The 14,866-nt window shown below is 41.9% G+C and overlaps 1 protein-coding gene across 1 annotated transcript in view; it reads right to left on the bottom strand.

The window, feature by feature from the left end:
• Window positions 1-49: 49 nt before the first annotated feature.
• FGF2 (fibroblast growth factor 2) overlaps window positions 50-14,866 on the bottom strand; it is a 55,764-nt gene continuing 40,947 nt past the window's right edge. The window contains exon 3 of the mRNA XM_039542013.1: window positions 50-571. Coding sequence (XP_039397947.1) covers window positions 386-571 — 186 coding nt within the window. The 3' untranslated portion in view covers window positions 50-385. The remainder of the gene's footprint in view (window positions 572-14,866) is intronic.

Below are 14,866 nucleotides of genomic sequence, written 5' to 3'. Positions count from 1 at the left end.
AGATATAGAGAGATTATATATATATATATATATTATTTCTTTTAAAAGGTAAATATTCTTGTAAATGTGTGCACATCTTTAAGTTTCCTTTACACTGTAAGGCTAACATAAGGCTAATATAGTAGCTCTAACTAGAGGAAAATACGTGAAGCACAGATATTGAAATTTCTATACATTTTCCTGGTGCTTTTTCCTCTGGACACTGGCACAATTGTTTCAAAACATACAGTAACATCAAGGTTATATTATACAAACATATTTAGTAATCAGACGTCTGCAAAAGCAGTTATCAAATACTTGCTCACACTTTACTACTTTTGGAAGGAGTGGAGGAAACTACCACTTTAGTGTGTTGTGGCATAGACTATAGAATCTACCACTGAAGTCAGCTCTTGGCAGACATTGGAAGAAAAAGGATAGCTTTCTGCCCTGGTCCAGTTTTTGGTCCAAGTTTGTACTGTCCAGTTCTTTTCAGTGCCACATACCAATCAGAATATTTCCGTGACCGGTAAGTGTTGTAGTTGTTTGATTCCAAGCGCTCAAAAAAGAAACATTCTTCAGTTACACATTTCTGAAAGGGAAAGAAAAAATGTTATTCATATTCATCCCCTCTGGCATAACAAATCACTCCCTTAAATACATGGGAGTGCCTATTAATGAGAGGAGTTAGTTGATGATTAAAGGTATTTGTATCAGAGTATTAGGGACATTTTCAGAAGATATTTTCTGAAGAATATAGATTTCAATGAATTCATATTAAACATACTTTTGTGTTTAAAAATACATGCAAATGATCATCAATAAACTCCTAATGGAGATGCGGTTGGTGTGAACCACTGGATGACTTTTTTGTAGCAGCCATTGAGCTAGATAAAGCTCAGAGTAATCTGTCTTCATACTATTTCTTTGTTCCTTTCCACCATTTATCAAAAATGATGGAAGAATCCTGTCTGCTGCAATTATTGATAGCTCCTGATTTCCAAGCTAGACAATTCAGCTATCCCTCTTGCCTAGTTACAACAGGAAAAAAAAAGTATGAAGTGGGTCATTTGCCCTGCCAAATCTTTTTATCAACTTGTCAGAAATAGAATATTAGCGGTCCAGCCTAGGACCAAACTCTGTTTGTCTGGTTTCTTTTAAATTTTCTTGAAGCCAATCCCTACGGTACTATTGTGCAGTAACAAAAATATTAATAGTAGTGAGCCTATTCTGTTACCAGGATAACAGTAATAATAAGATTTCTTTAAGAAGAAAAAATTAAATTTAACGAGTGTATCCCATGTGGAAATTGTATTTATTCTATCCATTGTTACAGGGGAACCTAAGCCAGGAAAAACATTCGTGTTAACTAAAATTTTACTCCATTTCAATTATGTTCCACAATATGCTTTGCAATGTGCATTTCAGAATCCAGGAAAATACAGTTAGTCTCTAACTCTATAAAGGGAAATTAATATTTCCCAATTGTGACACTGATTATCAGCCTCAATAGCCGATAACACCTAGGTAGAGAGAAACTTTAAAGTACATTTTCCTCATCTAAAGCTAAATCCTACTTGACAGTAAATCCTGCCTGATTTATTTCCTGAAAGATTTACACACACGAGTTATTTTAGTTCTTAATGCATAAGCAGAAATTCCCAAATACACATATACCTGCAAACCAATTACTGCAGTTTTACTTCATTCTAAAGAAATTAGTTATAGGAAATACTGAGAACTTGTTAAAGTCCAGTGGTGTGAGATGCACGCCATATAAGAGCTTGAATACATGCCACCGTCCACTCCCTTATTTGTTCCTGACAGCCAGATTGTAGTGTTTGCATCAAATGATGCAATTTTCACCTTTAGAATTCAACCTGCATTGTTTAGAATTAAATAAGCTACAACCCTCAAATTTCTAGTAATTTTCTAATGCTGAACACAAACAGCCCCTTCCCTGCTGTTCCTCCCTCCCAAACACATGCACTTTACCCATTTTTACTGATGTAGAACAACGCAATCAATACATTTGTTACAGATTTTCTGCAAGGGCTAATCATTTCGTTGTCAGAATAATACATCTCACTTCAAAAGGAATAATTTAATATAATTTTGACTTTAAAAAGCAAAAATACTTTTTAGATTGTAAGATCTCTGGGGCAGGAACTTTGTCTACTCCTGGGGGAATTCTGCACTACTTTGCAAGCACAGAATTAGGAGGAGAAGGGAAGCCGTAATAGGGATCATGCTGCAATTACACTTTTCACCCACCGGGGGTGGATGTGGACCCAGAAGAGGGCAGTTGGCTCACAAGCCAAAGCAACTACCTACAGTTGCAGAGAGGAAAGTGGCAGAGGCTGCCTTCCTCAATGTCTTGCCTGCGGGGCCAGAGGGGGAAGAAGGAAAAAAAGAGTAGGGAACACAGGGCTGCTGGAGGGAGATCACAAAGACGGGGGTTCAGAAGAGCTAGTGGGGGGATAGATGGGTGGGGCACAGGAGTTAGTGAGGTGATAGAGCCAGGGGATGAATGGGAGTAGGGGTTCAGGGACACACGGCGACAGGGTCAGAAATGGGGTCTGCATGGAGGAGACTCCTCAGCCTCCTAACAATCCCTCCCCCCAAAAAACCTGTTCCATATTTCTCCCATCCAGACCCAACCTTCCTCCTAACTCCCAGGCTCCTTCCCTGCAATTACTTCCCCCTCCCTCTGGCTCCTCCATTACCCCTGACTCCCTCAACCCTTTGGGCTGCTTCTGAGGGGTGTGGAAAAGACGTTTCTGTATTGCAGTTTAAATGAATGATTACTCAGAGTTCTGTATTAATATGCCTAGTAAGTAATTATGTTAAAAAAATTCTTGATTTTTCTTCTTGTCTGTACTGTTACAGACATACTTGCAAACAGGTATTTTGAAATAAATTACCATTATATTGTGTTATTTTGACAAATAAAATATGCAGATTTTTAAAATATTGTGCACAGAATTTTTTTTTTTTGGTGTAGAATTCCCCCAGGAGTAATGCTGTGAATGTTCTCAGTGGCCAACAAAAAATATTAAATCATATAACAGAACAGTTGGTTTTAGAACAGAAGGCCCAATTATTCACATCGCTGTGGGCAAAGGGCCACATGTGGTGGTGGCAGTAACACCTTTGTGGCATGCTACCCACCTTTCCTGGACCTGCAGTGGGTTCCTGGATCTGAATATGGGTCCTGATTCAGCAACGTCTATGAATCATAGACTCTCAGGGTTGGAAGGGACCTCAGGAGGTCATCTAGTCCAACCCCCTGCTCAAAGCAGGACCAAACCCAACTAAATCATCCCAGCCAGGGCTTTGTCAAGCTGGACCTTAAAAACCTCTAAGGAAGGAGATTCCACCACCTCCCTAGGTAACCCATTCCAGTTCTTCACCACCCTACTAGTGAAAAAGTTCTTCCTAATGTCCAACCTAAACCTCCCGCTCTGCAACTTGAGACCATTGCTCCTTGTTCTGTCATCTTCTACCACTGAGAACAGTCTAGATCCATCCTCTTTGGAACCCCCTTTCAGGTAGTTGAAAGCAACTATCAAATCCCCCCTCATTCTTCTCTTCTGCAGGCTAAACAATCTCAGTTCCCTCAGCCTCTCCTCATAAGTCATGTGCTCCAGCCCCCTAATCATTTTTGTTGCCCTCCGCTGGACTCTCTCCAATTTATCCACATCCTTCTTGTAGTGTGGGGCCAAAAACTGGACACAGTACTCCAAATGAGGCCTCACCAGTGCTGAATAGAGGGGAATGATCACATCCCTCGATCTGCTGGAAATGCCCCTACTTATACAACCCAAAATGCCATTAGCCTTCTTGGCAAGAAGGGCACACTGTTGACTCATATTCAGCTTTTCGTCCACCGTAACCCCTAGGTCCTTTTCTGCAGAACTGCTGCCCAGCCATTCGGTCCCTAGTCTGTAGCAGTGCATGGGATTCTTCCATCCTAAGTGCAGGACTCTGCATTTGTCCTTATTGAACCTCATCATATTTCTTTTGGCCCAATCCTCTAATTTGTCTAGGTCCCTCTGTATCCTATCCCTACCCTCCAGCGTATCTATCACTCCTCCCAGTTTAGTGTCATCTGCAAACTTGCTAAGGGTGCAGTCCACACCATCCTCCAGATCGTTAATGAAGATATTGAACAAAACCGGCCCCAGCACCGACTCTTGGGGCACTCCACTTGATACCAGCTGCCATGGAGCCATTGATCACTACCCGTTGAGCCTGACCATCTAGCCAGTTTTCTATCCACCTTACCGTCCATTCATCCAGCCCAGACTTCTTTAGCAAAGCCTTTGATACAGTCTCCCACAGTATTCTTGCCAGCAAGTTAAAGTCCAGAAATAGCACATCCACTGCTTTCCCCTCATCCACAGAGCCAGTTATCTCATCATAGAAGGCAATCAGGTTAGTCAGGCATGACTTGCCCTTGGGGAATCCATGCTGACTGTTCCTGATCACTTTCCCCTCCTTTAAGTGGTTCAGGATTGATTCCTTGAGGACGTGTTCCATGATTTTTCCAGGGACTGAGGTGAGACTGACTGGCCTGTTGTTCCCTGGATCTTCCTTCTTCCCTTTTTTAAAGATGGGCACTACATTAGCTTTTTTCCAGTCATCCGGGACCTCCCCCGATCGCCATGATTTTTCAAAGATAATGGCCAATGGCTCTGCAATCTCATCGGTCAACTCCTTTAGCACCTTCGGATGCAGTGCATCCGGCCCCATGGACTTGTACTCGTCCAGCTTTTCTAAATAGTCCCGAACTACTTTTTTCTCCACAAAGAGCTGGTCACCTCCTCCCCATACCGTGCTACAGAGTGCAGCTGTCTGGGATCTGACCTTGTCTGTGAAGACAGAGGCAAAAAAAGCATTGAGTACACTAGCTTTCTCCACATCCTCTCTCACTAGGTTCCCTCCCTCATTCAGCAAGGGGCCCACACTTTCCTTGACTTTCTTCTTGTTGCTAACATACCTGAAGAAACCCTTCTTGTTACTCCTAACATCTCCGGCTAGCTGCAACTCCAAGTGTGATTTGGCCTTCCTAATTTCACTCCTGCATGCCTGAGCAATACTTTTATACTCCTCCCTGGTTATTTGTCCAATCTTCCACTTCTTGTAAGCTGTTTTTTTGTGTTTAAGACGAGCAAGGATTTCACTGTTAAGCCAAGCTGGTCGCCTGCCATATTTACTTTTCTTCCTACACATCGGGATAGTTTGTTCCTGCAACCTCAATAAGGATTCTTTAAAATACAGCCAGCTTTCCTCAACTCGACTCCTTTCCCAGTCATGTTATTCTCCCAGGGGACCTTGCCCATTAGTTCCCTGAGGGAGTCGAAGTCTGCTTTGCTGAAGTCCAGGGTCTCTGTTCTACTGCTCTCCTTTCTTCCTTGTGTCAGAATCCTGAACTCGACCATCTCATGGTCACTGCCTCCCAGGTTCCCATCCACTATTGCTTCCTCTACTATTTCTTCCCTGTTTGTGAGCAGCAGGTCAAGAAGAGCTTTTCTCCTAGTTGGTTCCTCCAGCACTTGCACCAGGAAGTTGTCCCCCACACTTTCCAGAAACTTCCTGGATTGTCTGTGCATTGCTTACATTTTAAAGTGTATAATTAGTCCAATTGACTTTAAAGATGAGCATTCTTATGTGCTTTCCTGAGTAGGAATGAAATTACTCACGTTTTAGTCCTTTACAGAATCAGGCCCACAGCGAAGAAATAGAGCTACATGCATTATTCCCCCTTCAAGTCTCATAGATCCAAAGATAAGGCAGCTGTAGGTTTAACCACCTTCCTCCCCCATTTCTTCAATTCCTGCCTCAAGCACAGGAACTGAGAATCAGATACCAGAGCTCATATTTGCCAACCATTACTGAAATACTAGGATGCTGAAGTATATACACACACACTAATCTTTACATTGACTTGTTTCAATTAAATGAATAAGCTTGGGAGAGCCAATAGACTCATCCATTTTGTCCTTCCTTCCCATTAACTCCCATTGAATCCCGTCTCCCTAGCCTGTTCCCGGAACCCATTTCCCCATTCTGTCTCCACCACCTCCCTCACATAGAGCTTCTGAAAGTGGTGATATTATTTATCTATGGTACTACCCATTGTGTGCTAGCCGCATTGCAAGCACCCAAGGATAGTACCCTCTCCAAGGAGCTTATATTCTAAGAAGAGACAGGCAAGCCGACACTTGGAAAAAGGAAAGAACAACGTACAGTACAACCTCAGTTATGAACACCTTGGGAATGGAGTTTGTTTGTAACTCTGAACAAAACATTATGGTGGTTCTTCCAAAAGTTTACAGCTGAACATTGGCTTAATACTGCTTTGAAACTTTACTATGCAGAAGAAAAATGCTGCTTTTAACCATCTTAAATTAAAAGTGATCCTGGGAGCCGTGCTGACTCCAGAGCGGGGAGCAGTGACTCTGTCCCAGCTGCTGCCCAGGCTTCCTCCAGCAGGATTTGTTGTGTCTCAGGAGGTGTCCATCGGCCTTCTGTCCCCTCCCAGGCCAAGCCCTTTGCCCACCAGTTTTCTGCTCTCTCTGGGATATTGCGGTGAGATCTGGGAATGCAGCAGCTGAGCGGATAGTGCCCTGCTACCATGCTGTACACCCACACTCTCTCCATTGCAGTCACTGCAGCTACTGGGCATTCACACTTGGCGCACGCACAGGGCAGAAACCTTGTCAAATTTTTTTTTATTTCCCCTTTAACTACTAGAAAAAAAAAATGTTTAACATTACTATATTTGCTTTTTTGGGGTCTCTGCTGCTGCCTGATTGCATACTTCAGGTTCCATATGTGGTGTGTGGTTGACTGGTCAGTTCATAATTCTGGTGTTCGTAACTCTGAAGTTCTACTATATGTACACATCAACTAATTTCACTGTAAATAGCACAGAAATAGGTGGGTCTTTTACTCCCTCCTAAACCTGTACATCAAGCTCACCAAATTGAAGCAAAGTGCACCCTGAAATGTGTTTTTCTTTCAAGAGCCTTAAGAGTTAGTGGCTTATTGTTGAGAGAGAGAGAGAGAAAAAACACATTCTTGATTGCCTTGAAAAAAACCTACAAGCTCTCTTTAGAGCCAGTAAGTTTTTATCTTTCACTTGACAGAGTTTAACAAATGCAGCTAAAGATTCCATGACTCACGTTTCCAGGAAAGCATGGGTTTCCTGTGACACCAAGATGCACGCCATCCCTGCAGTACAAAGAGTGATTTGTAGTGATCTTCTGATGCCAAATATTTCCCCACTTCCATATATTTATCTAGCATCTGGAATTATTAATTGTTCTCATCTTCTTCAAACTCCAGAAGAGAAAATCACTGAACTCCTGTACCAGCCAATCCACTCCCATACATCTTCTGCTGCACAGCTTTATACCTAGCAGAAGCCCCTGCTCCCTCAGGACCCGAGTCTGACACCACCACTCGTGTTGAATAGCACCTTACTCTACAAATAATCCCACTGATGTCAAAGGATCTAGTTGAGTACATGAGTAAAGGCATCAGAATTTAACCCTTAGATTCTGCATGTTTGGAATTGTTTCACTGGGATCTTTAAATTAGCCACTGCTGGACTAGGTAGGTTTTAATGACTGTTGGTAATAAGGAGAGAACTGGTAGATTTAGTGTCCCTCTGGATCTCAAAGAGGAAAACCACCACTATATTTCTCCACTTCAACAAAGGGAGGGGGAAAAACTCAAATATTTTATTCGGAGGCACTAATTTCTCCTATATTTACCTGCACTGCAGCCACACTGTGCCTCTCAGTTAACCTTTTAGGCGCCACTAGCATTGACCCCTGTACAAAGGCAGAGAGCCATTGTGCTGGGGTTCATTTGGTTGCAGGATTGTCTCCTTAAAAAGAGGCAGGAGATCTCAAAAAGGAAAGAACTAAAATAGAACAGAGCGTTGATTTAGAGAAAGAGCTACCTCCTTTTCCTATCTCAGCCATATCACATTCAGTCACATACATATTACTCTATGAAAAGAGTTCTTCAAATGACAGCATAAGCTAATCATTAAAAGGAAAGTGTGTCTGAAATCTTGGACGGGAATCAAAACAAATAAACCAAAATACATCCTAAACAGAGAGCCCATCTGCCATGTTAGTTACCAACAGAACTGCTGTATTGCTTTATGACTATTAATTGAAAATTTAAAGTATTTAACTACAACTAAACCCAAACCTGAAAACAACTAGGCTTCATAGCTAGGCTTCAAAACAGTATGCATACAAACATACATGGGAAAATCTTGAATCTTAACATTTGTGTCAGGTTTCTATTGCTATGAGCAACTAAATGCACAACTACAGTGTGGAATAAGGAGTCTGCTGTGTATTAAAGACCTAACCAAACTTCAGTCTCCAAATATAGGTTTTGGCAGTAGAATATAGATACTTGCAGCCATTTCTATATACTACTCTTGATTTGTGAAGATCTTTGATCAGAATCCATGTGCTGACAACTTCTCATGTACCTCTAAATCGCTAACATTTAAAAATTTTAAAATAATCAAAACCAATACTTGTCTTGCGCTTTGTGTCCTATTTCCAAAAGAAAAGATTACAAAAATCATAATCCAACATTTACCGAGCACCTTTCACCACAGAAGATCTCAAATCACTTCAGCTGTACGCAAATATATGCATTAATTGTCTCAACCACCACAGAAATGCATCCAACTCTATAGCTTTAGTAAGACACAGTAAAATTGCACAAGGAAAGGAGAATAAAAAGCACTGAATTCAGTTCAGACTTCAGTTCACCCTGTGAGGTGGGAGGGTCCCAGAGCCCAGGCTCCTGCCCAAGCCTGCGTGACTACACTGCAATTAAATAACCCCTATTTCAGAGTCAGCTGGCATGAGCCAGACGTGGGTGTTTAATTGCAGTGTAGACATAACCTAAGTGATCGCAGGTGGTCAGGATCTTGGTTTGCATCTTATCCAAAAAGCTGACACCTCCAGCAGCACCATTTCCACTCATACCATATTAAGGAATTGGTTGCAGAACTTATCTTGAAATATCAGTTTCATGTCCTGCAATTCTATGGTGGTCTCCAATCAAAGTAATAACCAGACAACACTAAGCTTTGGAAGTGAGATAAGAGTACAGTCAAAGATGACAGTTGCCAGTCTTAATATTCTGTCTAAAATAGGGGTCACTTAAGATGCATCATGATGGGAACTGAAAAGATACTGTAGTTAGAACAACAATCTAGAGTCTCACCTGTTTCATCCCTGCATGGGAGTTAACAACATTAATGGGAGTTAGCAACATTAAAATTATAAACCTTCGAATTTATAGGAAATACCTGTGTTTTTCATATTATAAATGTAAAGGTCACCAATAAAGAGGAAAAATGGGTTTGTGCTTTTCCTTCTTTATGATACAACAAGGTGGTCTGATTTTTTTTCTTTCAGATTTCTAAGTTTTTAAAGTTAGGAATTCTGGTCTTGTCTACCCTGTAAAAAAAACTATACATGACTAGCAAACTAATAAGATTATAACATAGGAGCTATTATGCAGGTGAAACTTGATTAACTGAAAGAGGAAGTGCTTTTCACTCAGACTGCTTAAAACTTATAGTTAAAACTATAGTTAAACATCCAGTTTAACTATAAGGCCTAAGAAATGCTTAGGAGATGTCTTAAAAATCAACAACCCCTATTCCTTCAACTGACAGCAGATAAAAGCAAACAATCCACATCTGGGACCTCCAGTGAGCTCCCCAGCAAAACCAGGATTTGCCATTCCTGATACTTCTCAGGTAAAAAGCAGGGGGGAGACAACAAACAAAATACCTGAAAAAGACTTTCAAGCCAAAAAATAAGAATTTTAGAAAGATAATTTTTTTGAGAATTTAGGGTTTATCTATATAGTCACTTAGTGCACATCAAGCTGTGGTGTAGATCTGCAGCACTCTAGCCTGCCATGCACTAAATCATCAGATAAACAAGCTCTTAATTGTGAAGGGTGCCAGACTGACAGCTTTGGAAACTCAAGTCATCCTCTCTTTATCCACAGAAAAGCTTGCACTGCTGCTATCTTTTGTATACTGTCCTGCAAATGTAGTTCTACTCTGACTTGGAGGGACCACCTCAAGGGAAGAGAGAGTGATGCACTCAATCTGATCTATTCATGCTTCATCCTTTCTTCTGAGTGACATGTAGGTTGTGGACACCTGTCCAACAGGAATGGGATTCGACCACTGACTCATTTCACAGGCCACTGTACAACCCTTAGATGACAGTGCATTTTTGATTATATTGATCAGGGCTAGATTCAACATGGTGATCTAGAGGTGAAAGAAGTGGACAATGGAGTCTAATACTTAAGCTATACAGTCCCTCTATAAAAGAATAAACAGAGGAAATAATTCTGGGCCATATTCTGCAACCCTAATGTTAAGTGGCACTCATTCACATGAGTAATTCCACTGAAGCTGATAGAACTACTCATGTGAGTGAGTTCCACTCAGCCTGAATAAGGATTGTAGAATCTGGCCATCTTTGAGTAAAATGTTTTGTCTACTACCAAATTTAGTTCTCAAGCCAGAAGAAGTCTGAACCACTAAATAAAAACAAAACATGGAAAGTGGCAACATTAACATTAACAGTGTTGGCTGTAGTTAAACTGGTTCAACAGTCTGTTTTGCAGCACCGCCGCCCCCCCCCCCCCCCCGGCCCCACACACACACACACAGTAGCCAAAGCATAGCTTCTACAGAAATAGTCATGATTCTCTAATTACAGAAGAACTGACTGAAGGTAAGAGTAACATCCTGTCAAAATTCTTCCACCGTAGACTGCAGTGCCTGCCACCACTGATTCACTTAGAGAAAACTGAACCCACCTTGAAGATTAATTCAGACTGAACTAATTTGAAATCTAGACCATTCATATTAAGAGTTAAAAGTTGCATTAAAAACTAAAGTTCAATGTGATGTCTATTAGACTATAAACTGGTTAAAACTGGAAGGATAACCTGTGACAGTAGCTACTGGAGTCAGGGAATACTGACACAGTCATGTGATAACAGGTCATGGTTACAAAAGGCAAACACCATTATGTGACTTGGGCCAGGAAATAAAATATTAGTCTCTTACCAGCACTCTTTGGGTCACACTCCTATTACAAGGTGTTTGTCAAACAATAAGTTCTTTCTTCTAAGTAAATAAGTCTTGGGAAATGGAAAAGAATCTGTCAGAGAAATGGAGACAGCAACTGCAGCACTTCCCAAGTTTCCTGAGGGCAAGCATAATTGGAAAGAAACCTGAGAGGTTGAAGTCCTGCACATTGCTACAGGAAGCAACCTCAGAGACACTGGAGATTTTAACATTTTTACTAGAATATACTGAAAGGAGGTACAAACCACAAGCCAGTCATTCAGAAATTTGAAGGATATTCTGATCAACACAAGAATGTCACTTGGTTATAAAGGAACATTTTCTTTACAAGACAACAGCCAGGTGAGACCATTGACCATTATGTTTCAGACCTACATGACAAAGCTAAGTCACATGATTATGCCCAGTTAACAGATGGCCTAATTAGACAAATTATTTGAAGTAAAACTGATAAGAGCTGGTCAAAAAATGGAATTCTCATCCCATAGTAAATGCTGAGATTTTGAAGTTTCATCTTTCATCAAATCAGGAGGAAAAGTAAAAATCTCAAATGTCTGTGAACAAAAATATTACAATTTTTTTATAAAGTTGAATGTTTAGGCTATTATTTTATTACTACAATATCAAAGTTGAAATGAAGTATTTCAACCTTAGTGAATGCATCATTTTGATAATTTCTCATCAATGTTTGATTAACTTGATTTTGTCAAAACAGCATTTTCTGATGGTAAAACATTCCATCAAAATTTTTTGAACCAGCTCTTCTGATAACTGATCCCTGCAGGAAGGGACAGAGCTATTGAAAATGGTGTTTCCCAAATTAATCTGTTAACAATTACAGAAAACAGAAGTACATCTATTTAAAAAACTTCATGCCAAGCTATAAAGAAATACAATCCATCACCAGGGCCGCCCAGAGGATTCCGGGGGCCTGGGGTCTTCGGCAGCGGGCGGGGGGGGGGAGGGGACCCTTCCGTTCCGGGACCCGCCGCCGAAGTGCGTTGGAGACCCGCGGTGGGGCCCCCAGCCGCCGCAGTGCAGCTGGGTCTTCCACGGTAATTCGGCGGTGGGGGGGCCCCCGCCACAGGTCTCCGGGGCACTTCCGCGGCGGGTCCCAGAACGGAAGGGCCCCCCGCCGCCGAATTACAGCCAAAGACCCGGCTGCGCTTCAGCGGTAATTCACTGGCGGGGGGGTCCTTCCACCCCGGAGCGGAAGGACCCTCCACCGGCGAAGACCGGGAGCGGAAGAAGCTCTGGGACCCGCGAGAGTTTTCCGGAGCCCCCGGAGCGAGTGAAGGACCCCGCTCCAGGGGCCCTGAAAAACTCTCGTGGGGGCCCCTGCGGGGTCCGGGGCAAATTGCCCCTCTTGCCCCCACCTCTGGGCAGCCCTGTCCATCACTGCACAATTCAGGAGTTCAGCCCAAGAGGTGCAGTGTCAGACGCACAATAAGCCATTATGCAAAAGAAGTTACTCAGCATAAGTGACAAAGAAATATGAAGACAAGATACATTTTTGAACATCTACCCAGAGCAAGTAAAAGCTCTGGATGAAGATAATTCAGAAACTGCGTTTTTGGTTGAGTCTCTTAATAAATTTTACAAGGAGGTTCTATAACGAATTGATATGTGATACCTGGAAATAAAATAACCCAAAGTGAGCATCAAAACAGATACTGGAACTTATCAATGTAATCACAGCAGACATGTAAAATGATTACATACCACCAGATATTAAAATAAAAAACGCTTGTTTTGTAGAGTGGGTGAAAGGATGCTGGCAGGTCTGTGTAAGGACAGATACCAAAATAGCATGAAATACTGGGGAAAAAAGTTCAGTATGTACTTGGGTTGAAGAGAAATCTATATATGCTGATGGTCAAATGAGTGAATAACTGTCTATTCTACATAATGCAAAAGATACTCTTAAAAGAATTTGATGAAGTGGTGGATGGACTGGAATGGCATAAGTATAATATCATGTAATACTTGTACAGTAATTGTAACTGCAATAATTCTTATAGATTCCAGTGTGCTCCAAAATCTGTTTACAATCTAGTGTCTCATTAGCACTGAGAAATAAAGTAAAAGCTGAATTGGCCCAAATGCTAAAATTGGGTGTTATACTTTCAGTAATATCACTCGATATAGACTCATACTGACAGGCATAACAGTATGGTTTTATTACAGTGACCAAAGTAATGGATTTCTTTGGATCAAAAAGATCTCAATTATGTCATCAAATGAGAGCACTGCCTCATGGCAGATACTGAGAAGGGCTTGCCTAGACTTCAAAATGCATGAGTATTTTCAGGTCTGAATGCAAGTCAAGGGGTTTGGCAGGTCCGATTCATGACCGAAAGTGCAAAACTGTATATCATCTGTTCCCCTTCTGGTATATCTATATTTAAGTGATTTCCCTTTTGGATTGCCTCAACAGCAAAGTATCTAGTCCCAGACCTTGGAGGATCTGAATGGAGTAGAAATAATAGTTGATTACTGTCATAAGGTGACCTTGCCTGGCGCGCCCACCAGTGGCAGAACAGGGCACCTCAGTTTCCCTCCTTCAGAGTCTCCAGTTACTCTGCACAAGTTTTCTTGCCTCAAGAACGCCACTTCTTGGGGTTGGTTTACTAGAACAGCCTAATCCAAAGAGTCCCAAAATACAATCTACCACACTCCAGCATCTTCCACCATCACTGGGCTCTGTTGGTTTTCCCCTGTCTTACCAGCACAGCTGGAGTGGAACTCAGCTCGTCCCAGCAGGCACCCCCACAGCCTTTCTGCTGTGAGTTCACCCTCACCAGGGAAGCAACGCACACTCCCCTTGGCCCTGAGTCCTCTTCCCACCCTCTGGCTCCAGCTCTCCAGTTGGAAGATGTCAATGGTAAGCCCATCCACTGCTCCCCTAGCCTCAGCTCTCCAGCTTAGAAGTCAGCAAGCAACTCCCTCTGCTGCTCTCTGGCCTTCAGCTCTCTAGCCTTGGTTCTCTGGCTTGAAGAAGTAACCCAACAAACCCATCTTGCTGCTCTCCTGCCTTCAGCCTTCTCCCAGATGACAGCTACAGCTTCCCTCTGGGACCTCTCAGTCTCTGGTGGCTCATTTCTCTCTGGCCCCTTTTGTTGGCTGACCAAGGCAGCTTTTACCGGCTTTTTCCTGATTGGCCCTACCACTGTCTCAGTCTCTCCCCCTAGGGCCCAGCTGCACACTTAAGCCCAATTATGAGGCCACTGATAAATCACAAAGCCACTGGCCCTGCTCCCTCTTAAAGGGACAATCTGTTGATTTTGGATGAAAACAAACAATGTAATGGAAGACGCTAATCATCTGCAGTGTGCTAAGGAATAAAAACCTTAAACAGAAACAAGTACCAGTTTGGGCTGAATGAGATTAATCGTATAAGACATTCCAAATGACCAAGGAGATTAACCAGGTCAAAGAAATGTTAAGGCAATGGAAAGACCGCAAAACAAGGAAGCCTTCACAATTCAAGGGAATGTTAATTAGGGATAAATTTGCTTTAAAATGTCACAATAAAATGTTCAATTCAGAATGCAGCTTAAGGTAAACACAGAACCACTTAAGACTTGTAAAAGACATTTTGGGGAATTAAACAAAAGGTATCCAGAAGCAACCATACTGAAATCTTTGAGATTAACAAAGAACCTAACATTCCAGATCATGCTAATTTATGTTAATCGGGAAATGTCCAGCAGT

This window comes from Mauremys reevesii, linkage group 5 (assembly GCF_016161935.1).
Source record: "Mauremys reevesii isolate NIE-2019 linkage group 5, ASM1616193v1, whole genome shotgun sequence".
In the NCBI taxonomy this organism is placed as follows: Eukaryota; Metazoa; Chordata; order Testudines; family Geoemydidae; genus Mauremys; species Mauremys reevesii.
Note: the sequence above shows the minus strand (reverse complement) of the source record. Positions and strands in the feature narration are given on the sequence as shown.